The sequence below is a fragment of the Neopelma chrysocephalum genome, unplaced genomic scaffold (genome assembly GCF_003984885.1).
Source record: "Neopelma chrysocephalum unplaced genomic scaffold, ASM398488v2 Primary Assembly neopelma1_96887, whole genome shotgun sequence".
Lineage (NCBI taxonomy): Eukaryota > Metazoa > Chordata > Aves > Passeriformes > Pipridae > Neopelma > Neopelma chrysocephalum.
Genome location: NW_020925530.1, coordinates 1167796 through 1194782, shown reverse-complemented (window position 1 = coordinate 1194782; position 26987 = coordinate 1167796). Strand labels below are relative to the sequence as shown.

The window sequence follows — 26987 nt, the reverse complement described above, 5'->3', positions numbered from 1 at the left end:
TTGCTCTCCAAAATTTTTGGTCCAATTTTGCAAGAAGTTATTAGGTACATGAATATACATAGGAATTTAATGCATACAATTCTATTGTCAATTTTATGCAAGAAGCCAAAAGATTGCAGTGGACCCTTATAATTTTATAATATCCTAAAAAACATTATTTGATATTGAATATCAATTTATATTAAAATTTAATAAAATACAATTACCATTTATGATACAAGCTCAAACCTTTAATTAATTATCTCCTGAAAAAGCAGATCCAAGCATAAAACAATCTGTGAAGGACTGATAATTCAAATATTTTGGAGTTATATAATTATGTTATTTGGGTTGGAGGATAGAAGTAGGTTAAGGAGGAAAGAGGACAAAAGCACACAATACATCAGTAGGATTTTAGACGGATAGTTAGAAACAAACTGAATTAAGCCCAAAAGGAAATTAAGAAAAATGAGCAAATAATTAAACAAAATCAGGATCTGCAGTGTTTAATTTATTTTAGGGACCATAAATTAAAGTGTTTGAAAGCCCTCCCAAGCTACTAAAATGCAGACCTTCTCCTTAATGGTTAGCAGACACACAAGTCATTTCACCAAATGAATAACAATTATTTACATGCATTTTTACATGTGTTCTTTACAGTAGCCTTTTGGGAAATATTTCTCATTTGGTTTTGACAAGGGGTTCTACTCAGTCTAACCAATAACAGGTAATAGGAAGAAGGATTGCTGGAAGGTTAGACATGTTAGATGTTTTCAAAAAAATATATCAAGCACTGCATATACTCTTGGAGAAGCATGGGTTAAAACATAACTATATTCATGTAGTCTTGAAGAACACAGTAAATTACAAGATAGTTTTTGCTTGTCAAAGTTGAAAATAAGCTTACCCAAACCAAAGGTCATGAAAGAACCTGACTTCCAAAATACTGATTGCTTTTTCACATATCAATATATAACATGTTTATTCCAGGAAAGAGTCCAGACCTCACACATATGTGTTTTGGAAGAGGAAGGAAAAAGAAAACCAAAACAAAACCAAAACTCCCCACAAAAAAAAACCCTTCACAAACCACTTGTCATGATTGCATGATTGTGATCTACGGAAAAAACAAAAACTTAATTGACCATATACTCTTCAGTTAAAAAAAAATTAAAAAATTTAAATACCAGATCTTGTATATGGTAAAAAGGATAAGTACTAATGTATACTAAACCAAGCAAGCAATTAAACTGAAATTAATTTATTCTTCCTCTTTTTCCTCCCCAAGGGCAATCCTATGGAACAGCTCCCAATTAAATTTTCATTTCCATTATGATACTTTTAAAATCAATTTTATTGCAGCCCAAGCATTGTTCATGTACCTGTCCATAAAATAAACTGTGATATATACACAACACTAAGTTACAGGGCATAAGTTTACAATTTTGGGCAAATTCTGTTTAATAAAATGGAAATTGAATAACTTTAGTATTTGGAGAAAATTAACTTCCTTATTTTGGTACAAATGTTTCGTGTCTCCCTGTACTCTGACCATACCTAAACTGGTTTAATAAACTAACATTAATGTGCAACATCTCACTGTTTTCTCTCATGTTCTGATTCTAGACAGAATTTTTCATATGCTTCTTCAATTTCTGGATCCATCTTGTTATCAAGGTCATTAAAATACCTAAAAAAATAAATAAAAAAACCCACAAACACCAAAACTGTTAAATTTATGTACATATTCTCAGAAACAGTAAATACATGAAATATTTACATAGACATCAAGAATAAAACATAGCTTATGGGTACTAGGAAAACAAACAGAAATCCCAAAGCAGCATAGATATGTACAAATTACTACAGTGTCTGTCACCATTTTCGATCATCTTAGGCTGTCCACAGGTTAAAAGACAGAAATAGCTTCCAAGATGACAGAAAGATGCAATAATGTAATACAAGCTTTCAAAAATGTAATAACACATTTGCACGAATGTATTTACAAAAAATATTATTAGCATCATATTAGCATAATTTTAGTTGGTTAATATCCCAGTTCAAATACTGCATCAACTGTATTGGTTGCACACTAGTCAGAAAAATATATTTATATAGAAAACCTGTATTCCTATTTGTTGATATATGAAAGAAGGCAACTTTAATTCACCTCCCTTTTGTATCTGCATTATATTTACCGTCTATTACACGGTAACCAGCCTTTCAGAAAAGATCTGTCTCATTTACGTCACAGACAAGACTGTATCCCATTAATGATAATCAGTATTGTGCAGAGTGAAGACTACCACAGAGTTTCAAAATCAAGATGGGAAGTGATAGGGATCACTTAACAGCTTTTTTTCTCCTCGCAGTTACTGGGAAGTAACTTGAGTGTTCCCTGTTTTCTCTGGGTCCAACTGGAGCGTTCATCACCATAAACTAGGACAATGGAGTCGTAGCTTGAACATGATAGTGTATATAATTTTAAACAGCCTTAAAAGGAGTCAGCAGCTATTGACTTTCATAAAGTGTGCATTAGTTTCAGGTGCACAGTTTATTACCTTCTGTGCTTTAGTTCCAAGCAAGGGGATCAGCATGAGCATTAAAGCAGTCTACATATTTATTTTGTTTGTTCTTCCTTTCCTGTAGAAGTGTAGACTTGAGAAGAAACTCAAGAACCCTTCTCTCTGATGTCAGTCATGAGAAATTGCTGATAGAGGATCAGGATAGATTTGTCTAAGCTTTTCTTAAGCCTTCAAAGGTTCCACAGTCACCTTGCATGGAAGTTGACTCAGTCTTCTACATGTTACTCTTCAGATTTGCTGTATTTAACTGTTGTCTGTATTCATTTTGCATTTTATTTGTTTTTTCCACTGTATGAGCTTGTTGATTTCTGATGACATCACTAATTTATCTTCCAAAGTTCCTGTAACTCCCCTTAGCTAGGTGCCATCTAAAAGTTTTCTAATTTACTAACAAAAATATAGATCCAGACCAGCACTCTTATCACACAAACACAACACTGAAAACACTTTTGGGTATCAAACCATGATCTAAAAGTCCTCCTTCAACCAGGTCAGTACAAAGCTCAGAGCAATTTATTTCAGACTGTATTTCTTTCACTGGTTTCCTATCAAATTCTTATAAACCAGTGTCAGAAAGTGAGACTATATTCCCATCTACTGCTTCCCCTTTTACCATTCATTGAGGGAAAACTACTTATCCCGAGGAGAAAACCTTAACAACCTTCTCCCTTTGAAAGACACTGAAAGTTTTGTAATTATCTCTAGGTAGAATGAATTCAGGTTGCCTCACTACCAACACTTGAAGGTCTGATGCATCATTTTGCTTGCAAATTTATTTTTTCTAAAATGGAGAAGAGAGTATGCTTACACATGTGAAAAAATATCTGAAATTTAATTTGTTTCAAACTTGTGTGATTGTAAACCAACTTACACCCAAACAAATACATAACTTCCATTGTAGAGCTAAATAATAATTATATTAATTTCATTTTTGACAAGATTGGATTCCTAAGTCTGCAGTAAAAATAACTAGTGTTAAGAAAAAAACCCCAAACCCACCCCACAACAACTATCACTCAAAAAGAAAACATACTGATCTCCAGGTCCTGATAAATCTGTTCCATTTTCTTCATAATCTGGAAACAAATCCTCTCTTTCAAGCAGTTCGTGGTATTTTTCTTGGTAATCTGCCATAGTAAAAGTGAGACCAAGTAATATATGTCCTCTAAATTAACATACATCTATACAGTTTGAAAATAGCCTATTTAATGAAACCATAAATGGTATGAAACATATTATGGAAAAAACTCCCGCTACAGTGTTTTCTCAGGACATCAATCAACTTTCAAGAAGGATACCTATCTTCCCAAAGAAACATAAAGGTAGTCACAGTTGTCTTTGCCTCAAATAATGTTGTGCCATGTTGTGCTCAGATTATAGGAAACAAAGAAATCAAGGAAGATACAAACCATTTTGCTACTAACAATGGACAAACAAAAGAAGTTCTGAAGACTTCTGGCTTCCTGGAGAGAACAAGTGCTGAGGACTATGGCACAAATTCTTCTGAACTATATGAACTCAACTGCACATTCTCTATTTCAAACATTCACCTTCTTTTAACACAATAAGGCATGTGTTACACAGTCAGGAGTTCAGACAATTTTGTCTTTTAAGTTGTATGAGTTTCAGATATTTTAAGAACAGCTTTTTATGTACTTCAACAGGACATAATTACAACTTTTTTAAAGATTGAGAAAAGAGGTGACATACCTGGATCTGCTGCAGTGAAAGGAACACCATCAGAAGTGTAAAATGTTGGTTCATTCTAAGAATAAAGTTATACAGTAAGTTATGTGAGTTCAGAGAGACAGATGTTTGTAGCTTTCACCAATGTGATTGTCTATGAATCAAATTCACAATAAGTTAAGGAACTGAAATGTCAGTACATTCTTACCATAAAATAGTTAGGGTCATTTTCAGGGGTAGCTTCTGTATGTGGAGAAGTTCCATGAACTCTACCCCAGTTACTTGATCGGAGTTCCACTACTTTCAAAAGCATATGTTTCACATCTCTGAAATAAACAGAAGCAGCACAAAAGTTAGAATGATTTGTGCTAAACAATAATTGGGTTAATGTTTGGCTAATGGGGGAGGGGAAGGACCTAAACCAAACAAACAGAAAATGAACATACACCATTATCTCATTAAGTGGAACATTAATCTCTAGTAAAAGATAAAACACAAAACAAAACCAAAAATGAAAGAACCACTCCCCCCACAATTGAAAATTACTTTTTGCTACATGGAAAATGATCAACATATCACCTTATTTTTCGTAAATGAAAGTTTTTAAGGTAATATTTTGGACATGTTCATTATTCTCAAAGATTTTTAAGGTGTTCTGTTTAATATAAAAGCAAAACACTGCAGACAAATTTATCTTCTTACCTGCTACAGTTTACATCCAACACAACATTTTCAATTCTCCAAATAATTTCCTCCATATCATTCTTTCCTTTTTCTTTCCAGGCATCTTCTAAAACTGAGCCTGTCAGCTGAAGACAAGGAATTAGGTTTTGTTTGTTTGGGGTTTTTTCTCTTTTAAAGTGAATTATAAAAATTTAAAAAACTGTCAAACAGAAGAGATTCTTTAACAATTCATAATATTTAGATGCATTATGTGACTACCTGAGGGTTGAAGGTCCCAATCTCCTACATCTTTTTGCTGAATGGATTAATGACCTCATAAATAGTTTATTTTAGACTACAGACAGTATGGTAACTCTATGTCCAATGTTTATGTTGCCTAGAATTTCACAGCCACTTCCCTCCTTTCAGTCTTGAAACGTGATTTTGAAACAACTCTCCAGTGATTTAATTACACTGCAAAAAAAGTCACGTTACAACAAAATGCATTTTTTTTAATATTGCAGTGATTTCTTGTAAAAAAGCCTTACATTTCATCATCTTTCTGAAGTTGTGCATCAGTGGGACATGGAGATTGCATTTGACCATACTATTACTTGGGTCATGTTGACACAAAAATATTTCAACATTCTGAATTCCTGTTGAAAGGACTAACAGCATTTGTTAGATCTTTGTGGGGAGTTTCGGCTGGACCGAGACCCTGACGTGGAATGAGAATGTGATTGAGAATGAAGGCATTAGCCCTGACAACATATCGATGTACCCTGAAAGAAGGGAAAAGCACCAGGAGGAAAGCTGTCCATGAGAAACAAGAACTTGTTTTGGATAAAGTGACTGAGCAAGATGTAAACATAAAAAGATAAAACAACAGATGTGCAGAGAGACTGTGGGAAAGTAAAACTGAGAGAGTCAACCTATCAGCCATGAGATTGTGTTGCTGTGTTTGAAATTAACCTATCTGTAAAGAATACCTGTGCCTAAGAAATGTATAAAAGGAGCTGTAAAAGTGCAAGCTCGCTCTCTTCTGTTCTCTTCAATAAACCTTTCTAGTGGATATTCAGTGTCGTGTCCATTCCAACAGCGACAGATCTTAATTGCTTTAAATATATGCTATGAAAAAAGAGACCATATTTTTGCAGATGATGCCACAGGCTTACCTGATAATAACAATAGGTTAGTAAGCTTTAGAAAGACTTCAGTCAACATACCTAGCATCAGACATGCCAGAGAATTTCACCTGGGTATATATAAAGAGGAGTCAAGAATTATCTGACTAAGCCAACTTGAGTTTTAATACATAAAATCTGTGAGACTGAAGCTGTTGCTGAGAAAGCTTTAGCAGCAGTCTAGAACTGCTATGGATGTTAAGAATAGGTACTTAACTCATTGTCCAATAATTGCAGAGTAGGAGATGAGTTAAACTAGAAAAAAATAATTTTGCCACTATGGTCAAACTTAATAGCAATTCCTAATCTACTCAGCATAAATACTATATGATCTAAAAATGCTTGGAATGGCATCTGATGATATGAAGGAATAAAATGCAAAGATAAAAGCAAGCATTTTGGTCAGCACTTGTTTCATATTCCCAGTTTTCTATTGTGGTTCTGCACTGATCCTAGGTAATCAGATAACAGCTCCAAGAAGGTTTAATTAAATATATTGCAAAGCAAATAGGTGAAAAACCTGTATCTATCACTATATTAAATGGAAAGGACAACAGGAGTCATCTATTGCTTCAGTAGTGAATCCGAGTTTTCATAAGGTAGCCCGGTCTAGCTACAAATACACTTCGACATTTGTAGATATTTTGAGATATCAGAACACAAACAAAACATCACCCCCCCTCCCAAAACAAACAACCCACACCCACCCACAAATTGCCTTTTATTCTGGAATGGACAATGAAGCAAAATAAATATTGCTGTGAATATTCACAGAAATAGTGAGCCCTACATCTTCTTTGAAGAACAATCAGAAAACACAGTGTGAGACTGAAATAAATTATCAATGGCTTGAAACAACTGAAGTATGGGGGGGGGACAGGGCAAGTTCTGCCAAGGTGGGACAGTGCACTGTCCCATATCCCCCTGCCCCTGGAGCCTCTAGTCCAGCCCAGAATGGCTATTAGCCATGGGCACACCTGAAACCCCACACCACATCCCCTGGAGCCCCTAACCCAGATCCCAAATGGCTGGCAGACCAGAAGCCCCACCTGGAGGGGGGTGGTCACAGGAGTCCAGAGCAAATAAAATCAATATCACAAGGTCCCCCACAGGTCGTGGCCCTATTGTTCTTGGATTTATGGGAGTTGGTTCTATGCTGGATCTAAGGTGGTAGCTATAATTCTCTTTCTCTCTCTCTCTTTACTTCGTCTCCTCCTAATTTCCTTTTCTTGATATTTGGGAAACTTAAACCTGGAGGGGTTGGAATTTGCTAAATCAGTGCTTTGTGAAATGCTTTATATCGATTGAACGTTTGATTTAAACTTTTGCCAATTTCCCTTATTTTCTAAAGTTTGCCAGTGTGTGTTATTTTGACCTCCTGAAAACGTCGTGTTTTTCCCATGCATGGCCTCAGGGTATAAAAGAACCTAAGGTCCCTTTGTTAGACACCAGATCAGTTATTATTGGGTCAGAACCACCTTGTGGGGAGTCTATGTGTGTGTGTGGAGGGGGAAGGGATGGGTAAAACCTCACGGAGGTGGGGTGGCATTGTATCCCTCATGGCAGGCTCCTGGAGCCCACATGGGGAAGTCCCGGAGTAGGTGTAAGTCACAAACAGCCTGGGAAAACTATAACACACCACACCTCCTGCAGCCCCTTATTCAGCTCAGATTGGCAGGGACAGTGAGAACACTGCCCCTCACCCTGGTCTGGAACCCCAGAGTGGTTGGTGGGTCAAAGACCCCACCTGGAGGGGTTGGCCATAGGGACCAGAGCAGATAAAACCATAGGCACGTGTTTGCCTCGTGTTGTGGCCCTGCCACTGGACTTGTGAGAGCTGGTCTTCTATAAGGTTTCAGTGGTAGCTATCTCTCCTTCTTTCTCCTTCTTTCTTCTTGCTCCTTCTGCTTCTCTTTCTTTGCTCCTTTCTTGATGCTTAGGGTGGTTTGGAGCTGGAGGGATTGGATCTTGATTTAAGTGTTGTGGATTTGATGGATTTTGACTTAAGGGTCGTGGATTAATAGTATATGCTGAGTCAGTATTGTGGTGGAACATTTTTGTCTAGCTTGTGTGGTGTCCTTTTGAACTTTGGCCAAGTTCCCTTATTTGCTCCCCTAAATAAATAAAGAAATCCCTTGGGAACAAGCCCGTGGCTTATTCTCTTGATGCTATCTCAAGGTATTAAAGAACTCTATATCTATATAATAATGTAAAACTCCTAGCCAAGCCCGTGAGCTGGTAGCTCCCAGGGCTTGGAGTCTAACATCCTTTAATAAATCTGTTGTGTGGGTTTTGGGGCCTTACCCTTTTGGCATAAAACCCCTTTGATGAGCTCATGGGGTAAGCCTGGGGTCTTACACACAGCAACACTGATTCCTGATTTGTGTACTGTCTTTTTGAAAGGTCCTTCAGTGGGCCTTGCCTCAGGGAAGCACTTTCTAAAGAAGGATTGACTCCAGGAGTGAATATACTCCTTGAACATAACCTCACTTTTGTTATGAAGCAACTTGCATAAATACACGAACTTCATTTGAAGGGTTTAAATTGGAGTATGTAAAACTTTTCTATTCACCATATCAAAAGAAGCTCCCCGAATTTAAGATAGAAGAGTCAGAAGAGGGGAGAATGAAGAAAAACAATATGACCAACCACAAAAAGACAGAATAAAAACTCCACAAAAATACTGTTTAGCTTCTGACCTTCATTCCTAAAATTGTTTTCTCAACTATGAGTATAACTATGGCTTGTAAAGACAAATTTCTCCCCGCATAGAGCCTAGCATTTTTTTTCTAAGCAAAACCTAAGATCAAAGAGGTTTGTCTTCATCATGAAAGAGAAATATATTTCTACTGTAGTAATGTTGCAGACAATACAGTAGGAAATAACTGATATAACAAACCTTTTGCTGAAAAAAACCCACCCAAACAAAAAAAAGCACCTCAAGTGATAAACCCTAACTGCTTCAAATTTATTACAGTTGTCTCCCACACCAGAAGTGGAAAAGGGAGAGCTAAAGGGACTGCTTACTCCTTTGCACCTTGGCTTCAATTCTACTGCTCTTATATGTACACAAACAGACTTGCATTTGACTTTTAGAGTAGTATGCTACTTTTTTCTGTTTGCTCAATTTCATAATGGTACTAAGAAAAAAGTACAGCTTGCTCCACTAATCATGTAATGCATAAACTCCCATAAATATTTCCTCATTTACAGTTTTGTTTCCTCCACTGCTCCCAAACGTATGAAGAGACATCCTTGTCTCAAAAAGAAACATAATGCTCCCTGCATACCTTTCCTTGTCTAGTAGGGCTTTTTGGTAAAAAAACAAAACAACACTCTTCCCATTATCTGAAGCCTCTCCACTTTCTCTTCCCAATCTTCAAGCACTTCATTTAAATATGCAAAAATTCTCATCTTTCCAACAAGAAATACTTTCATAAGACACTTTCACCTACACTTTATGTGTTTCAGAAATATAACCCACTGACTTTATGCATTGCTCATTTCTCTTTTGAGGCATCCAGTTAAAGCATTCGCAGGGCACGGAAGCATATGAGCTGGACATTCTTGAATGTTAGGCACTTGCATAACTCCAATAATTTTCATGCTGATTAAGATACAAAAAACACTCCCTCCCTCCTTTTACCTAATAAATTTTGAATTTCTAATTACCCATAATCAGAAATCTCTCTATATTACTTCAATTAATTAGAGTTGTTAACCCCATGCTATAGTACTGACCTACAGAAGTAATTGTGTGATGTGACTACCTCTATTAGCCTGGATCTTGAATTTGTGGCCCAGGAATCCACTCTAGCCTGTGGCACAAAGAAGTAGACTTACACTTGATTTTTTTTCTCCTTTTTTTTCCCCAACAGTTCACCAGCAGGAACTATATATGACCATATCTTCTTTCCCTCACTTTCCACCATCACCTGTCATGTACTCTATTCTTACTTAGATTAAAAAAAAACTCAAGAAGAAAAAAACAAAGTATCTTAGTATTTGTAATTAAAATATATTATGATCTACATATTATTATATAAAAAAGTAGTGCTCATGAGCTTCCCTCTTTCATTCAGGACTATGATGATATATTAAAAAAACCCTAAAAAACTTTTTTCTTTTTCTTCTTTTAAAACTACTGTCTCACCTTCAGCAGTTTCACTGCACACATCAAATTATTATCCACAGGATTAGAGAAGAGCACATTTAGTAATTCCCGAAGGCCTTCTTGAAGAATTTCTGCTCGTTTAACCTGTCCCTTTGTTCCTTTAATCTGCAAAATATATTTTAAAAAAACAAAACCAAACTACATTTAAAAGACTTAAGTTTTAGAAATTCATTTAGTCTCATTTTCTCTCTTGAATGCTGTGTGATCTGGTTTGTGATTAACATAGTTGAGCTCTTCAGGTGAAAGAACATGTCAATTACTGTAACTATTTCTAGAACACAGAGTAGTATCCTTGCAAGTCTGACATATACATAATGATGTCCGTCTAGCATTTTGTTTCTTTCCTAATAAATTGCTAATAAAAGTTGTAAAATGCCTGGCAAGTAGTCCACATCATTCCAAATTCTCATAATCCCATGCTCTTTCCCATCCTACATTATGTATTCTCTGCAGCTATAGAGTAGCTTACTTCTAGTAGGCACTCTTTATATATTTAAAAATTAGAAAAAATGTTTTAAAAATAAATGGTACTCCAATTTGGGCAACTTCCTCTCCCCTAAACCCTTTGTAAAGCTTTCTTTTTACTTCTAGCATGGGAAAATTAGATTTCAAGGCACACTTATAAACAAAAATGGAAGATTCAGAGTTTTCTTTCCTCATGCCAGCAGAACATTTTAATAGTGTCTGCTTAAATCAAACCTTTGAAATAATTCAGTGAAAAATATATTTTAAGGACACTATAGCAGTCAGTTAACTTAATGAACTCATGGGTATAAGAGTCAAAGACTTTTATGTGTAGATACATTTTTTTTTACATATCAGAAACAAAAAATTTTATCTAAATACAAGATTTCATGCTTCATCCATAAGCCAAGGACTCAAACTTCAGAAGAAATATCTTTCAAGGTCTGCATTTTTAATTGCATATTTTGAAGATTCCCATGCCTTCCTCGAGCATTTGATAATAGCTCCTATTAGTGGCTGAATACTGAATTACATGGGTTATTGATACTGATCTGCTTCTATGTTGGCTAAGTGTAGTAATCTGGTGGTTTTACCAGACAAAAGAAAATACCAAAAGCTTAATTCCAAAGGTGGCTTATGGTTGGTTCTTTTTATGAATTCTTATACTTCTTTTTTAATCTTTATTCATTTCTCTTCTGATGATCTTGTCCTTTTTTGTTTATCTGTTTCTTAGACACATATTATAATGAAACTGTTCTAAAGTTCTTTGACTTTATTCCCCTTTCCCTTTAAAAAAAACAAAAGCAAAAAAACTCCACACCTCAAATGACACTCCATTTTAGTGTTTACCTAAACACGACAAAAATCAATGAAGAACCACCTGACATGCAACTTTCTTCTTACCTCTAGGTTAAGGTAAAGTTCAGCTAAGAACAACACAAAGGCATGAAATTGTTTTCGAGCAGTCTCATCTCCTTTGGCAGCTGCATCTCTATTTTCATACTCTGTTTGACACCTGAAAATGGTAAAACAAAAATCATATAATCTGTAGACAACTCAACATATGCAACATGTTACTTATTTAATAGAATGCTAAGAACTTATTCACCCCATTAGAACTATTAAATGCTGAATACTAGGAAGTCCGATTTGTGAAGGAAGTGAGAGGGCTTTACAAAGACAATGCAGATTTTTGTTCTTCTAGGTGAGCACTGAGATATCTGAGACAGCAAAATGAAATAGAGCAAATTGCAACATGTAAAAATTAAAAGACAATTACACAGTTTATATTTTAGAATATGGGTCCAGGAAGTTTAACATGGACAGACAAACATCAACAGAAATAAAGTAGGTGTACTCTGAAAGACATTTTCTCCCTTTCAGGGTGCTGTCCACATTGTCTTAGATGCCTTTACACTTATTTGATAAATTCTTTATCTTACTATTTTAAGCGACAGAAGCATAATTTAGATATAAATGCAGTGAGGATTAAGATAACATCACACTGAGGTAATTTTTTAGTATTGAACAACTGTGTTCTTTTAAGTTTATCATGCCTTTACTCCTAAACATAGGTGGACTAAGTGAAACTTTTAAAATAAGAAGCAAGTCTGGAGCTTAGAAAGCCAGATTTCACAGAATATTCTGAGTTAGAAGGGACCCACAAGGATCATCGAGTCCAACTGTTAAATGAATGGCAATTGAACCCACAACCTTGGTGTATTAGGGAGGAGGAGGAGGTTCGAGGATATACTGAAGCTTGAAACCACAACATCGTTGAAAGTTTAACAAAAACCAAGATTTATTACCAAGAGGGTGGCCAACAAAACAAACAAACCCAGAAGGGAGGAAGGAGGAGAGAAATAAACCCCAGTTAGCCCAGCTGTTGCCCATAAAGTTATCTTACTGACCTAGCGTGCCTATAATTACCCATAGCAGAAGCGGCATCCTTGGAGAGTCAGTAAGTTCACAAAACTGGCAGGCGTCCCCGCCGAAAGGCAACGTTGTCCTTGATGTGAAGTTAACTCCTCTCCAAGAAAGCACTATCTACTTTTATACAATTAACTGACTGACCACAACCTCCCAGGTGTGGCCAGCACCGCCCAGCCAGAGGCCCTCAGTCCCACCTCCCGGTTATGTAAGTGCATCTCTTCTGCGCATGCATGAGGACTTTGGAAATCCCCTCACGCAGGCGCAGTATGTTTTGGGGGTCTTTCTTAATTGAGTCTGGGGGCGAGCCTTCCTCCCCTCCTCATCAGAATTTCCTTCAAATGCCCTTGGCGGACAACTGGCCAATCACAGAATACTAATTAAAACAGTTTATACAAGAAGCTCTCTTCAAGGACAACTTTCCCCTTTATCAGTGCTTGTTTTCCCATAACTTGGCAGGGAAAGAGCAAAGCTTTCACAGGTGGCAGGGCCAAACACAGACCAAAAGTATCAGCATAAGTTCACCCTGGTACACTTGGTGTTATTAGCACCATGCTTTAACCAACTGAGCTCATCTCAGGGTCAGTCAAAAGTCCTTAAAGAAAAAAAGATTAATTTCTAAAGAATTCTGTAGCATTAAAGTGTACTATTCCTTCAAGTGTCATACAGTAAGATTTAAAAGGAAATACACCCATTTAAAAATGTTGCATTTTTGTCAACTATGAAGTCTAATCATTATTAAACATTAATCCCCCAAATTCTGTAGTAACTGAAAATTGAAGAAATTTATCCTTCTAGATTTTATGCATCTACTTCATAGTTGTAAAGTCAGTTAGCAAATCAACAAATAAACCTTACACAGCAACTCTAGACAGAAAAGTAATTAAAGAAAAAACACAATGAAATAAGCCCCGGCAAGAGTCAAAGGACAAGGACAGTACATTTACACGCATTTAGTATACATTTAAAGTTGACTACCTTTCAAATTTACCCTGTAACTTGGTATTAGACAATATACTCGATTCAAAGGAGCATATAGAACCCCAAACGGAGTCCTATTTTCATATTAAAAATATAAAAATTTTAAAATATATGTGTTAGATATCTAGTATGTACCTGTGCTTTAGTAATCCTCAATCTAAATTTCTATTTTAAATATGCATGCTATGTTAAGAGTTACATATAAAAGAGGAAGACAACCTGAGAAAGTAATGGGCTTAAAATGACACACTGATACTAACCTTTGAAGTAACAATTGTCGGAAGTTCCCACTTAGTGGACTAACGGTTAGATGGTGAGATAGATAGTTACACAACCGTGCTCCCATGTAGGAAAAATTTGGGACAGTTGTAGCCTTCCAAAATAAAAGTGGAAAAGAAATTATTCATAGAAGTCATGATTAGGTTATCAGGAAATATCTTTAAGGGATTTGTGAAAATCTGTGTTTAACAACAGTTGACTAGACAATTGAAGAGCAGAAGATTAATAATTACTATTACTCATGTTAATTTTTTTATCTCATCAACACTGCTATATGCATTTCATCACTTTGAAGTTCATTATACTGGTTTTGTGGCTTTAAGAAAACAACCAGTATTATGTCATGTGTCCTCAATTCTACTTCTCCATTGTGACCTACACCAAAGAGTATCTGAAAGTCACTTCAAAACTGTTTATACAGACCCCCCACAAAAAAACCAAATCAAAACAAAACCAAGAGTGAAGATTAAGACATCTTTTTTAAGGAGCAAAGAGTGTGTTAAAACAAAACAAATAAATAATTCGCTTTCATTCAGTCTAAGAGCTATTTATCCCAGAATCTATTTTTGGCAATAATGAATGCCCAGGGAAAGAGCACAGGAACACTGCAAGTAAAGATAAATACTTTCTCCTGTACATGCTCCAGCAAACTGCAGAATAGCAAACTTCTGATTCAGATATTAAAACTGTATCATTACAGTTAATAGCTCTTAATGAGTCCTTTTTTTCTAAAACAGGTCCTATTACTGTTGAACATTTACACTTTTATAATCTAAAAACAGGTGGTGGCAACTAAATTCCACAACATAAGTTGTACACTGTCTGAAAAATATTTTGCTTTGAAACTGGTACTTGAAAATTCCAAGAGGTGGTAAAAGTAATTTGGAATCCATTAGTGTTTACATTCAACCTCTCTTAGAACTTAAAGCAGAACATTCCCTTATTTTGGCAATTTATTACTGCTCATTTGTTTTGAACTCTCTTCTAACAAGACTTGAATTTGATATTATTTCTCAGATACAGCTTCAGTGAAAAGAGGCTCTGGTCTAAGTAATTTGATCAGCTCTGCCAAACCCCCCCCCATGGATAAGAATTCATTAAACTTCTCCTTTGGCTTTATCATCTTTGAACATTCCTTTTACAACTTGATCATCTATCAGTGCTATAAATGTGCTTGCATGCTTCTGCTTCTAACATGTTTGAAAAAAGCATCTTGCCATTAGCGTGTCAATGCATTATAGCTAGTTACCTTCTACAGGCAGAGGAAAATATACACTCAACATAACTGTACTATGTGCATAACATTGCTGGAAAGAACTGAGATATCTTTGAAAGATACAACAAATTTAAGTAATTAAGATAGTCAAAACAACTTTAGTTTCCAGTAAGAGGCATGTGAAATAGCTAACAAGCTTTTTGGTGCTTTAGTTCAATAAGTTGCTTGGACTAGAAGAGGTGGCCCTCTTTTTAAAAGGCAAAATATGTCACTTAAATTACACTTCTCTTTCCTACAGAAAAAAACAAAACAAAACCAACCTCAACCAAAAAAAACCCCCACAAACAAACAAAAAGTACCAAAACCCACCACAAAACAAACAAAACCCCACCAAAACAAACCACCACACAGCCAAAATCAACAACTACTTCAAACCTCATCTGTTTTATTTTAAACCATTATCTTCCTAATTAGTTAATCTGTATTTGTGGTTGCATCAGATACTGAAACAGTTCAATTTGGGGTATTGTGGCAGAGCACACAGAAACCAAAAAAACCCATCTCATATCATCTTACTAACCATTCATTATAATACAGTAATGAATTATTGTTGATTTGTAATCCCGGTTTATCTCAAACTCAAAAAAAGTAAAAATCTAAGCATGAAGGCTAGTTTACCAATATGTATCTTGAGAAATTTTAGCTGCTCTAACAGCAACAATACACCATATTTACTAGACAACAGTCAAGATTCTTAAGCTATGAAATCAGTGTTCAGCTTTTGGAAAACAAGAGAACTGGCACTTTACTCTGTCAAGACATAAATGGATTAGGAAGAACAGGGGGAAGTAGATAATTAATTCTTACAGACAGGCTAAGATACCTGATACCTGGATGAAGGGAACACTGTACAGGATTTCAGTTTCTTTCATTTTAGCTTTTTTCCTTCACAAACCTAGCATATGTAGATTTGCTCAAACATCACTGAAGCAGATAAAGTGTGCTTATAAACACACTTCAGCAATTTCAAATGAAGTTTTGTGATAAACCAGGATGAGCAAAAACAAATACTTGAGCAGAAGCTCAAGATAGAAGAATAAGCATAGTTGACTGACACTCAAACACTATCATATCCTGACATACAACAAAGCTGAAATTGTGTGCTTTTGGATACTAGGACAGCATTTTGCACTGAGATAAGTTTTATTTTTCACATAAAACTGTTATATTTCAGACTGATAACACTCAATGCTTCTCAGTTAAGGAAGGCACAGCCAACCCTAACATTGGACTTGTTTTAAATAGGGGGAGAGAAAAAGATGCAACATTAAAAGACTTATATTAAACAAGAGTCAATTTATTTAACATATATGAAGTTTCTTCCAATAAAGTTATATGGAATATTTTCATCTATTAACTATGTGTCCAACTAAAGGATGGAAAAATGATGCTGCCAAACACAGCACAAGTAATCTTCATGTCTAACTAAACTGTTCTGATTAAATGTGCATCAATTCTGTATTATAGTAAAAAATTTAAGACACTACAGTTCTGTACAATGATCAACCAGTCACGCAGGTTCTACATACCCCAGATTATTTCACAGTAAAAAAACCCTATAAGTATCTGCACTTAAAAGGCAAATAAAGTTTACATTCTTCAAGGTAGAATTTGAAAGCAACTCAGGAAAATGGGAGACACCTAATGTAATAAATAGCAAGCAGAACTGTGAGTTCATCCTCTGCAGCAAGCCCAGAAGACAGTGGCAGCAGCTCATTTGCTAAGCAACACAGATTGAGCTGTTCTTTCCAATGGCTCCCCCAATTAGTCCAGAGTTCAGCTCAAGGTCTCTGTCCTCATTTCCATGACCATCAATGGGATTAGACCCAGTTACCAGCAGACTAGCTTTCCTTTTTTCCTAATTATGATGTTCTGAAATAGGTATAATACCAAATGAAGAACAAAGCCTGTCAGTGAAAGAGCATTTCCCAAAGGGTGATGTAAACAGTAGGTATAATTTTTTTTAAATACCAAGGAATGAAAAATATCTATTATGAAGAATTTTTTTGTAGGATAGAATAAAAATGTACAACTGACAGTCTCTGCTATATAAATCCAGCAATTCAAATATAACTCCTTTAATAAACTAGTGTAATTTCAATTCTAGTATGTGATCTGAGAAATTCAAATACACAGCAAAGGAAACAGAGCAAATTGGGGAAATTTATCAACCAGCCAAGTATACCACACTTGAGCTATCATTACAGTTTATTGAGAAAAATCTTTCCCTATACATTTCGGTCTAAAAAGAAAAATTCAAACCATTAAAATACTATATAGGTATAATGATATAACAAATAATACTAGGATGCATATTTTGCACACTAGGCAACAAAGGCATAACATCCATGTTGAGACAGAATACACAGGCTACCTGCTGATATACGAGTTCAACAAGTCCTTGCAAAGTTTCATCTGCAGTGACCCAGCCATTCACTGTTTCAGCAAACTGCTCTATTTCAGTTTCAAAACAACCTGGTTGCTCAGCGAGGTGATTTAGGAAGTCTTGTACATATTCTGCCAAAGTCACATAGCCATCATATCCATCTTCAAAGGAAGAATCCTATAGCAGTGAAAGAATATACCAGCTATTTAAAAGGAACTTTAAATAAAGTTGTCACGCTTACTATCTCCAGAAGTAACCATATAGCCCTCAGCCTTGAGTAACTCCTGATGCTCTGCATACTTGATACTGAGCTTTATTACATAGTTCATTTAAACATTTTTAGCAAATATAGACCTCTGCATCATAAAACTCCAGGATTCAAGAACTAGGCAACATGTTTTTATAGAGATTAGGGTCTCCCAGCAAAACACATCAAAAGACAGATTAAAAAGAAATCAGTTTGCAAAGTTGAGTGTAAGATTTACTGACAAACTAACAAGTATGTATAACTGTCAAATAAAATTACCAAACTAAGGCTCAACACCCTTTCCTGATGCACACACAAACTGTGCTTCAGCTATATGAACTGTAGAAGAAAAAATAATTAAAATTGGAAACAAAATATTTTGAGCTTACCTAGAGTGCAAAAGTGCTCCAAAATATGCAGGAGGGGGAGAAATTACAAAAATACAATAGAGTGTAATGTTCCCATGTATGAAATATAGCCAGGAAAACTGATCTTTTAAAGTCAGAAAATTTGCATCTCAGCAATGAATGAATGACTACAAGGTATGAAACTACTCAAATGGTATTGCATTAATTTGCAGTTACTGAGGTTAAAAAACAGACAGTAAACACACCTGGGCCATAAAGAAAGGAGCTAGAACAATACCACTTTATCAATGTCTATGCTTCTGCTGACGGAACAGAAAGCTGCTAATTTTGTCCATTCAAAAATGAATGTATGTAACAGTCTCAAAAGTCAATGCTGTCCTGGATAATTACAATGGTAGTATATGAAAGGAATAGCATAGGAAGCAACATACTTCGTGATGTTGTATTGGGTCTGGCTGAGCTGGAGTTCATTTCCCCACAGTAGCCCTCACAGTACTGTGCTTTGCATCGGCAGCTAGAAGGGTGTTGAGAACACACTGGTGTTTTGGCTACTGCTGAGCACAGCATCAGCACTGTAACATTCCTTCCTCAGTTGAGGGCAAGATCCTGGGAGGGGACCCAAGTAGGCCAGCTGACCCAAACTGACCAAAGGGATATTCCATACCATATGATGTCAGCTCAGATATAAAAGCTAAGGCAAGGAGCAGGAAGGTGGGCATTCATTGTCTCCAGTGGCTGCCTGCTGAGAAACCATCATGCGTACTGAAGCCCTGCTTCTAGGGAGTGGCCAACCATCGCTGCTCATGGGAAGTAGAGAATAAACTGTGCTATCTTTCGCTTCGCTTGTGCGTCTGCAAGCTTCCATTTTACTTTTTGCTTTAAATAAACTGCCTTATCCATACCCAAGAGTTGTTCTCCGTCTTACTCTCTCCCCTGTCTGGCTGGGAAGGGGAGTGATAGAGCGGCTGGGTGGGCACCTGGCATCCAGCCAAGGTCAACCCACCACAGATGTAACTAGTAATAATACAGTACAAATAATTCACCTTTTCACACTGTACAAAAGATTGTAAAAAGTACCTCATATGAGATCTCAGAGGTGCAAGCAGGAATCTGAAGAGGGACTGCTAAAGAACTGACTGATAATTAGAGATTCAAAACATAAGGGTAACATATATGATATCAGAATTCTCAAATGATCTCCTATTTAACGTGAAAAAGATTTGAAATATATCTACTGTAATGAAAAATTGAGCTAAAAATGATAAACCACTTTTACTGAGTGGACATAAATACACTGATAAGGTTTATAATTATATTTTCCCTCTCCCCACCATCCCTCCCTTAATGAGGGGATATCCTTTACTTTTTGTCTTCAAAATGCCTCATTCTCTCCTCTATTGCGAAGCAACATGGATCTGTGAAAGATAAAAGCCCTGGATACGAACTGTGGAGAAAGATACACATTGCTGAAAATTAAGTATTGACATTAATTTCACAACCTGTGAAGAATGTGTGAGGAAAAAAAATCAGATTTTCCAAAATTCTTCAAAGACCCATGTTCTAAGGATATACAACCTAAGCTAACAAGGGACACATTAATAGAACAGAAGAAAAACTAGAAAGATTTCATATGATGTTTAATTAAATAGCATATTTGCCCAGTGAATAATACTGAAGACAAAGTTATTGTGGCCCAGAAGAAATAGGAAAAAAAATGGGTTTAAGGAAATAGCAGCAAATTGTTATTACTCATAAGGATAAAACCTTCAACAACCTGATCCAACTTGATTTTGCTTTGAGTTGGGGATTGGACCACCAACTTCAGAGATCCTTTCCAATCTAAATTATTCTATGATTCTAATGGTTTAGAGTTTATGAAGCCAAAGGATAAAAGCTAACATGCCTCTAACTTGCTAAATATTCTATTTCTCTAAAGGAAATCAAATTTTACTAGGCAATTTCAAATAGCCCAGTAAAAGTTTTGTACAACAAAGTTAAATTATTTTGGTCCACAGAATTATGACATTATTGTGCAACAACTGCAGCTTAGTCACACACAGCAAAACTAGTATCTCTTCAAACATCCTGTTTGAAAACTCTCCAGACAAGTTGCAGGGGATGCAATTGCTGTAGCTAGTAAAAGAAACTGCTCTTTCTGAAAGCGATTAGGTTGTTATGAGATCCTCATTTAATAGAGAGGAAGGTATATTCCTCTCATCCTCACCTGATAAAAATCCAACCCCGGAAGAAAACATCCTTGTTCTGCAAGGGGCTCCAATCCCATTTGGTATACTGGTGTCCCCGTATTCATACTCCTGTTCCCATTTTGTAATTAAAAGGCTAACCATAGAGGCTAAACTCAGCACCACATTCATCTACCTATACTAAATATGCAACTTCAAAGGTAATCTAGGTTTTAGTAACTATGCCAGGGAACAGAAGAAATGGGAGAGGAAAAAAACAATTCAAACGTTATTATATGTTGTATATTGCTAAATTAGGAACACTTGACACTTAAAAAACTAATTAGATTTAGTCCAGTAACTTCTAGACATAAACCACTCATGTTTCACACTGACAGATTTTAAGCTTTAACAGAGAAGATAACACCATGTACTGTATCAAGGGAAAGTAAAGGAAATTCCTCTTGATTATAAACAGCAGTTGGCTAACAGGAGGCTGTAAGTTCACACATTCATTACAAATTTATGTTTCAAAGCCATGAAAGTCAACTAGAAAATTTCCAATAATCTCAATGATTTCTCAGTCAAGTCAACACTGTCTAATCCTTCACCTTTATGTTTGATAGCTATTAGATGGGATCCTGGATTATTCACAACAAAAACACAAGTCACTAACTTAAAGATAACAGATTTGCCTCTCTTCTACTAAGAATCAGTTCATGAGTTTAAAGACATAACAATGAAAAGGCTAAGTACGTACTGAAATCCCTGATTTACATAAAGATAAAAACAAAAAGTCTATGGAAAAGATCCATGAGCCAAATTTGCTCTCTCAGTACATGTGCTAATTAGAACTTCCCTATACCTGAAAAGTATTCACAACATCTCCACTTAGGAACTTAGTCACCAATAATTTATTATTGATTTGATTTCTTGAGACTTCTTAGGAACAAGCTTTTTTTTCCCTTTGGATTATACCTACTCAGCAAGTTTACAATAGTTATTGCAAAATTAGGTATAAAGACTGTTGCAGGTACAAACCTCATATGACATAAATAGGTGATTTAATTGACACCTTCATGTTTGGCTAAAAGTATAAACCCCACTACTAAGGCTACTTAGCCTCCTTTTTGAAATTAGCTGAAGAAAAAAAAAAGGCGGAGGGGAAATTCCACCTAAGATAACCCAAATCTCACTCCTAAAACTATGAATTGAGAACATTATGCCCTTCTGATGGAGTGACAGTCGTATTATTCTCATATACCCATGTCAGAGAACAAGTCTGACATTTCCTACTGGCAATCCAAACCTAAATCTAGTCACCAGTTCTACTGCAGATATCCACAACTTCTGATGGGATGGACAGCTGTATGCAAACAGAAAATCCCAGAGATCTTTCCTCCCCAGTCCTGGTAAAGATTTTCTGAAAATTCTAGTATGCCTTGGATGCTGTAGCCCTTAAAGTATCTTCACAGGTAACTGATAGTTTTGAGTATCAGAACTAACTGGAGATTAAATAATCTAATAATTAAGTGTTATATGGACACACATAATAATTACAGTAATGTACAATCCAACAAGGAATCAACCAACACATTATTTCTAAAACAATAAATGCTTAACAAATAGCAAAAAAATCAACATGAGTTTTCAGATCTAAAAATTTCAGGTAACATTATAAGTGAAAGCTAAGTATTACTTGTAAGTCAGAAAACCTGAAGTTTCTCAAAACTTTGCTTTGTTTCAAATTTTAAAACTCATGGTGAAAAATCCGTGTAATAGTAAAGTGTGCTAAATTCCTTATTTTTATTACAGGTGGACCCAGTTCATAAAATGAATTCAGTCATTAAAGTAAAAAAAACAAACAAAAACCCTCCAAAAAACAACAACAAAAACTAACAAACAAAAAATCCCCAAAGGACTAACAAGTCCGAAATATCACTATTCTATCCCTAGTATATTCTGATTAGATTAGGGTTCCTACAACATACTTCCAAATAAATGTTCTAGGCTTTGCTAGCATTTTAAGAGTTATTTTCATTAACAGATGAGTCACTTGTATTCATAACATATTCCTCCAACATTGCAACCAGGAACTCCCACATGCTTCTGTGTTTTCACAAAACAGCTGAAAAGCAACATTGCTGGCCTCAAAACTTTGTAATTATACATATGCACGCTCATGCCATCCCAAATGGCATTTTTTCTTTATTCATAGAAAACATGTAACATGTACTGGGGCAAAGTATTATTTTTTCCCCCTAGATTATCCATTCACAGAAGCATGTTTGTACTGGCATTTTTCAACAGTTGTATATGACTATGGGCTTTTATTATTCAGGACGGTGATTTTATTCAGTAAGTTGGCAAAGCTGGTAACATCCAAATAACATCGATTTTACTGGTGAGGAAGAAAAACCTTCAAAATTCCAAACTACCATGTTTAGCATTCAAATCAAGTATTTTTCCCTAAGTTATTCACAATATATTTGTTTCAGTATAACTGTTTATTATCATTTGATTGTGTTTGTAAAAGCAATAGTTCCCACCTACTTATATATAGTACCAGTTTATATCCCTGCATAACAAAAAGATATTCCAAGAATTCACATAGATCTTCCCTAGAGTAAAATTACTGTAGCAATAATATGGAAGACAAGGAGAGTAGAAAATAACACGTACCAACTTTTATTATGTGATGTACAATATGGATCTGAGATTATCCTTAGTCTGGCTGCAAATATATTTCATGTTAGGTATGCTGCTAGGAATGAGCCCAAACCTACTTTTTTGCCCTCTGGTGACACAGTATCCATGAAGGAATTAAAAGACACATGATGGTACATGAAATTAAGTAGTTGTGGAAAATCATACTCATGGCACAGTAAATTTAGGAAACATAAAGCCTGTGCTTAGAAAAGTTAAAGTTCAAGCTTTCTCCTGCACTTGCTTCAAAACCCCATGATATCTGAATAAAAGCACAGCTAAACTTTTAATTGAAATGCAGTGCAGATGTAACTATAACAGATGTAGTTGTCAAAAAGACAGCTTACTATGATGGTGGGTGCAATCAATAAGGAATAGGGTTATCTGCAGCAAACTTCCGCAAAATACTAAAGGCTCTCACACAGCATAACATTCACTCATCACTTAACCTCCAGAGACACAGTCAGAAAGTTATCATTCAAATTTTTGAAATCTCTTCAGCAAATGCAGCATTCAAGTTATCTGATACACAAGATCACAAGAAACATTGTTAAACTGAATATAAGTAAATTGGCATATACTGAGAAGACAAACACTCACTGCAAAGTTCTGGTTATATCCTGATGGATAAAACTCAGGTGCTTTAACGGACAACTTTGATGTTATTACAGGAGCCATAGCCACCTGAGATTCAGTCATTTCCAGTCCAGAATCAGGAACTGAAACTTTTCCTTGTGATCCAGATGGAATTCTTGCCTGTTGCAGATGTTCTGAAAAGTTTTTGATAAATGGTTTCTGTTAATGGTTTTTCTTAGAAACTGCTAAATTAGTATGTATTCACAGAGTATACACACAGAATACATCACTTTTTGGACTTAAATTATACTTATACTATAAATATACTTTCCTCCAAGCTCAGAAGGGATGCATCCCAATGCAGAGGAAGTCAGGAAAAAATGCCAGAAGGCCTGTGCAGATGAACAAGGAGCTCCTGGACAAACTCAAACACAAAAAGGAAGCCTACAGAAGGTGGAAGCAGGGACAGGTAGTCTGGGAGGAATACAAAGAGATTGTCCGAGGAGCCAGGGATCAGGTTAGGAGAGCCAGAGCCCTGACAGAATTAAACCTGGCCAGGGATGTCAAGAGCAACAAAAAAAGCTTCTATAGGTACGCTGTACCTGACAAATTTGGTGGCCTTCCATGATGGGGTTACAGCGGTGGTAGATGAGGGAAGAGCAACTGCTGTCATCTACCTGGACTTGTGCAAAGTGTTTGACACAGTCCCACACAACATCCTTGTCTCTAAACTGGAGAGGCATGGATTTGATGGATGGACCACTCAGTGGATAAGGAATCAGCTGGATGGTCACACTCAAAGAGTTGTGGTCAATGGCTCAATGTCCGAGTGGAGAGCAGTGACAAGTGGAGTCCTCAGGGGTTGGTGTTGGGACCAGTGGTATTTAACATCTTTGTCGGTGACATGGACAGTGGGATTGAGGGCACCCTCAACAAGTTTGCTGATGACACCAAGCTGTGTGGTGCAGTTGACACGCTGGAGGGAAGGGATGGGCCATCCAGAGGGACCTGGACAGGCTGGAGAGGTGGGCCAGTGCGAACCTCATGAAATTCAACAAGGCCAAATGCAAGGTCCTGCACCTGGGTTGGGGCAATCCCAAGCACTAATACAGGCTGGAGCATGGAACCCATTCAACAAGAGCAGCCCTGAGGAGAAAGACTTGGAGGTATCGGTTGACAAGAAGCTCACCATGCCCCAGTCACGTGTGGTTGCAGCCCAGAAAGGCAACCGTGTCCTGGGCTGCATCAAAAGCACTGTGGGCAGCAGGTGAAGGGAGGGATTCTGCCCTCTGCTCTCACTCTGGTGAAACCCCACCTGCAGTGCTGCCTCCAGCTCTTGGGCCCTGAACACAAGAAAGATGTGGATCTGCTGGAACAAGTCCAGGGGAGGGCCATGAAGATGATCACAGGGCAGGAGCACCTCTGCTATGGAGACGGGTTGAAAGAGTTGTGGTTGTTCAGTCTGGAGAAGACTCCAGAGAGACCTTATAGCAGCCTTCCAGTACCTGAAGGGGGCCTACAAGTGAGCTGGACAGGAACTTTTTACAAGGGCATGGAGAGATAGGACAAGGGGAAATGGCTTCAAACTGAAAGAGAGTAGGTTTAGATTAGTATTAGGAAGAAATTCCTCCCTGTGAGGGTGGTGAGGCCCCGGCACAGGTTGCCCAGAGAAGTTGTGGATGCCCCATCCCTGAAAGTGTTCAAGGCCAGGTTGGACTGGGCTTGGAGCAACCTGGTCTAGTGGAAGGTGTCCCTGCCCATAGCAGGGGATGGAACTAAATGGTCTTTAAGGTCCCTTCCAACCCAAACCATTCTATTATCCTATACTTCAAATATATATATTTAATATGGATAAAGCTTTCACTTGAGCAAACTCTAGGTACCTTTCTACATGACAGAAAGTGAACACAATCAATGTTCATGTGAAGGTGACCAAAAAAGAAAGGGGGAAGAGCGCCCTCTCTTTCCCCATGAAAACATGTTTTCTAAGAGCTAACCTGAGAAACTAGTAAATCTTCTTATTATATGCTTGCTGCTTTTGGTTTTTTTCTCATAGATTTTATATGTAATGGCAAGACTTTAATGGTCAATAAATAGAAAACATGACTATTTTTTAACATAATCCTTTAATACACTTAACTATCATTATTTTTGTACACAATTTTGCAAAAAAATCCCATGAAACAGTATTTTTTAAACCCCATTTTCCAAATTTATGTTTATAGATTAGTTCCTACATTTACTGAAAACAGAATCTGATATCTATCTGAAAAAGGTAACCAACAAACAGTGCTTTATATTACTGTTGGGTTTATTTTTTAGTCAAACCTTTAGGCCAGAGTTAGAGAGTTCTTCAATAAGAGGAAGAATGAGAACATCTGCGGGCAGATTAACAAATGGATAAAACACTTACATATAGATATGTGGACACAGAAAGGGATGGACAGACAGAGAAACGTTGCAAGCAGGTTGCAATGCTACATCATACCTTTACTTGGGCACAGGTCCATAGCCCAGAAACATGACTGTTCATCTAAAGAAAAGTGCAGTTGCCAGGCCCCCTATGCAGCTCATCTCCATGCGGTGCAAAGAGGAGCCGGCCCTCAGGCTATGGTGGCCTCTAAGCCCCTAGGTACGTGGGGTGGGAGAAAGGACGCGTCCCCCTGGCTAGGCCGAAGGGAGGTGCGTGGAGGAAGCCCCCAGGGCTTCACTCAATGGGACGGCGACGGGAATGGGGGTGGGGGGTGCAGGACAAGCAAAGCAGGAGCAGGGCAGTGTGCGCAAAGAAGGGGAGCACAGCGGACTTTAGGGGGCCGCTCCTCGACACCTTCGACACCGGGGGCCTCTAGAAGGACGGGGAAGGAGCCGCTGCACGGCGGCCAGTACCTGCGATTCCGGTGCCCAGCGGCGCTGTCTTCGGAGGTCGCAAAGGTTCCTGCTGCAGGAAGAGGCCGCCCGTTTTGTGCTGCTTTTCGACCGAGACTGAACTGTGGGAACCGCTGCCCCCAAGATAGGCCCCACCGCTACTCTCCGATGCGCCCGCGCCGCTAAGAACAGCATCTCCTCGACCCCGGCCCCGGCCAGCACCTGGAGCTCGGTCGAAACTATCCGACATACTCGGGGCGGGGTGGCTCAGGCGCTCATGGGAAGGAGCCAGCAACTCAGCCCCACTTCGCCGCGGCCCGAGCACTTCACTTTCAGTTTCACCCCCACACAACACCGTCACGATGGTCGCGACCCAGACCAGCTCACAACGCCCCCTCACGACCTCTCAACACCCGTCGCTATAGCAATCTCGGTGCCACCGGGACCTACCACCG

General features: G+C 37.3%; 1 protein-coding gene across 3 annotated transcripts; it reads right to left on the bottom strand.

Moving 5' to 3' along the window:
- Nucleotides 1–1517: 1517 nt before the first annotated feature.
- On the bottom strand, nucleotides 1518–26782 carry LOC113960788 (polyadenylate-binding protein-interacting protein 1-like). 3 transcript variants are annotated; one of them, XM_027670545.1, is made up of 11 exons: nucleotides 26554–26782; nucleotides 23692–23861; nucleotides 17576–17764; nucleotides 13907–14019; nucleotides 11640–11751; nucleotides 10251–10376; nucleotides 4953–5059; nucleotides 4459–4576; nucleotides 4275–4329; nucleotides 3598–3691; nucleotides 1518–1669 (listed from the first exon to the last, which is right to left on the bottom strand). In XM_027670545.1, the coding sequence occupies exons 1-11, from the start codon at nucleotides 26780–26782 to the stop codon at nucleotides 1576–1578; spliced, it is 1407 nt and encodes a 468-aa protein (XP_027526346.1). In that variant the 3' UTR covers nucleotides 1518–1575. The 3 variants fall into 3 exon arrangements, 2 of the variants coding, with proteins under 2 accessions (XP_027526346.1, XP_027526347.1); XM_027670546.1 differs by having other exon boundaries at nucleotides 23695–23861; XR_003532100.1 differs by lacking the exons at nucleotides 4275–4329; nucleotides 4459–4576; nucleotides 4953–5059; ... (4 more) ...; nucleotides 23692–23861; nucleotides 26554–26782 and having other exon boundaries at nucleotides 1595–1669; nucleotides 3594–3668.
- Between the last annotated feature and the right edge of the window lie 205 nt (nucleotides 26783–26987).

What these genes read in the sequence shown, in the direction of transcription:
- LOC113960788 (XM_027670545.1), bottom strand. Translation starts at nt 26,782, where the DNA reads ATGTCGGATAGTTTCGACCGAGCTCCAGGTGCTGGCCGGGGCCGGGGT. An exon ending in TTGGATGTAAACTGTAGCAG is followed by an intron (nt 4,577 to 4,952) that starts GTAAGAAGATAA and finishes TGTTTATTTCAG; the next exon opens with AGATGTGAAACATATGCTTT. An exon ending in TTATCAGGACCTGGAGATCA is followed by an intron (nt 1,670 to 3,597) that starts GTATGTTTTCTT and finishes TTATTTTTTTAG; the next exon opens with GTATTTTAATGACCTTGATA.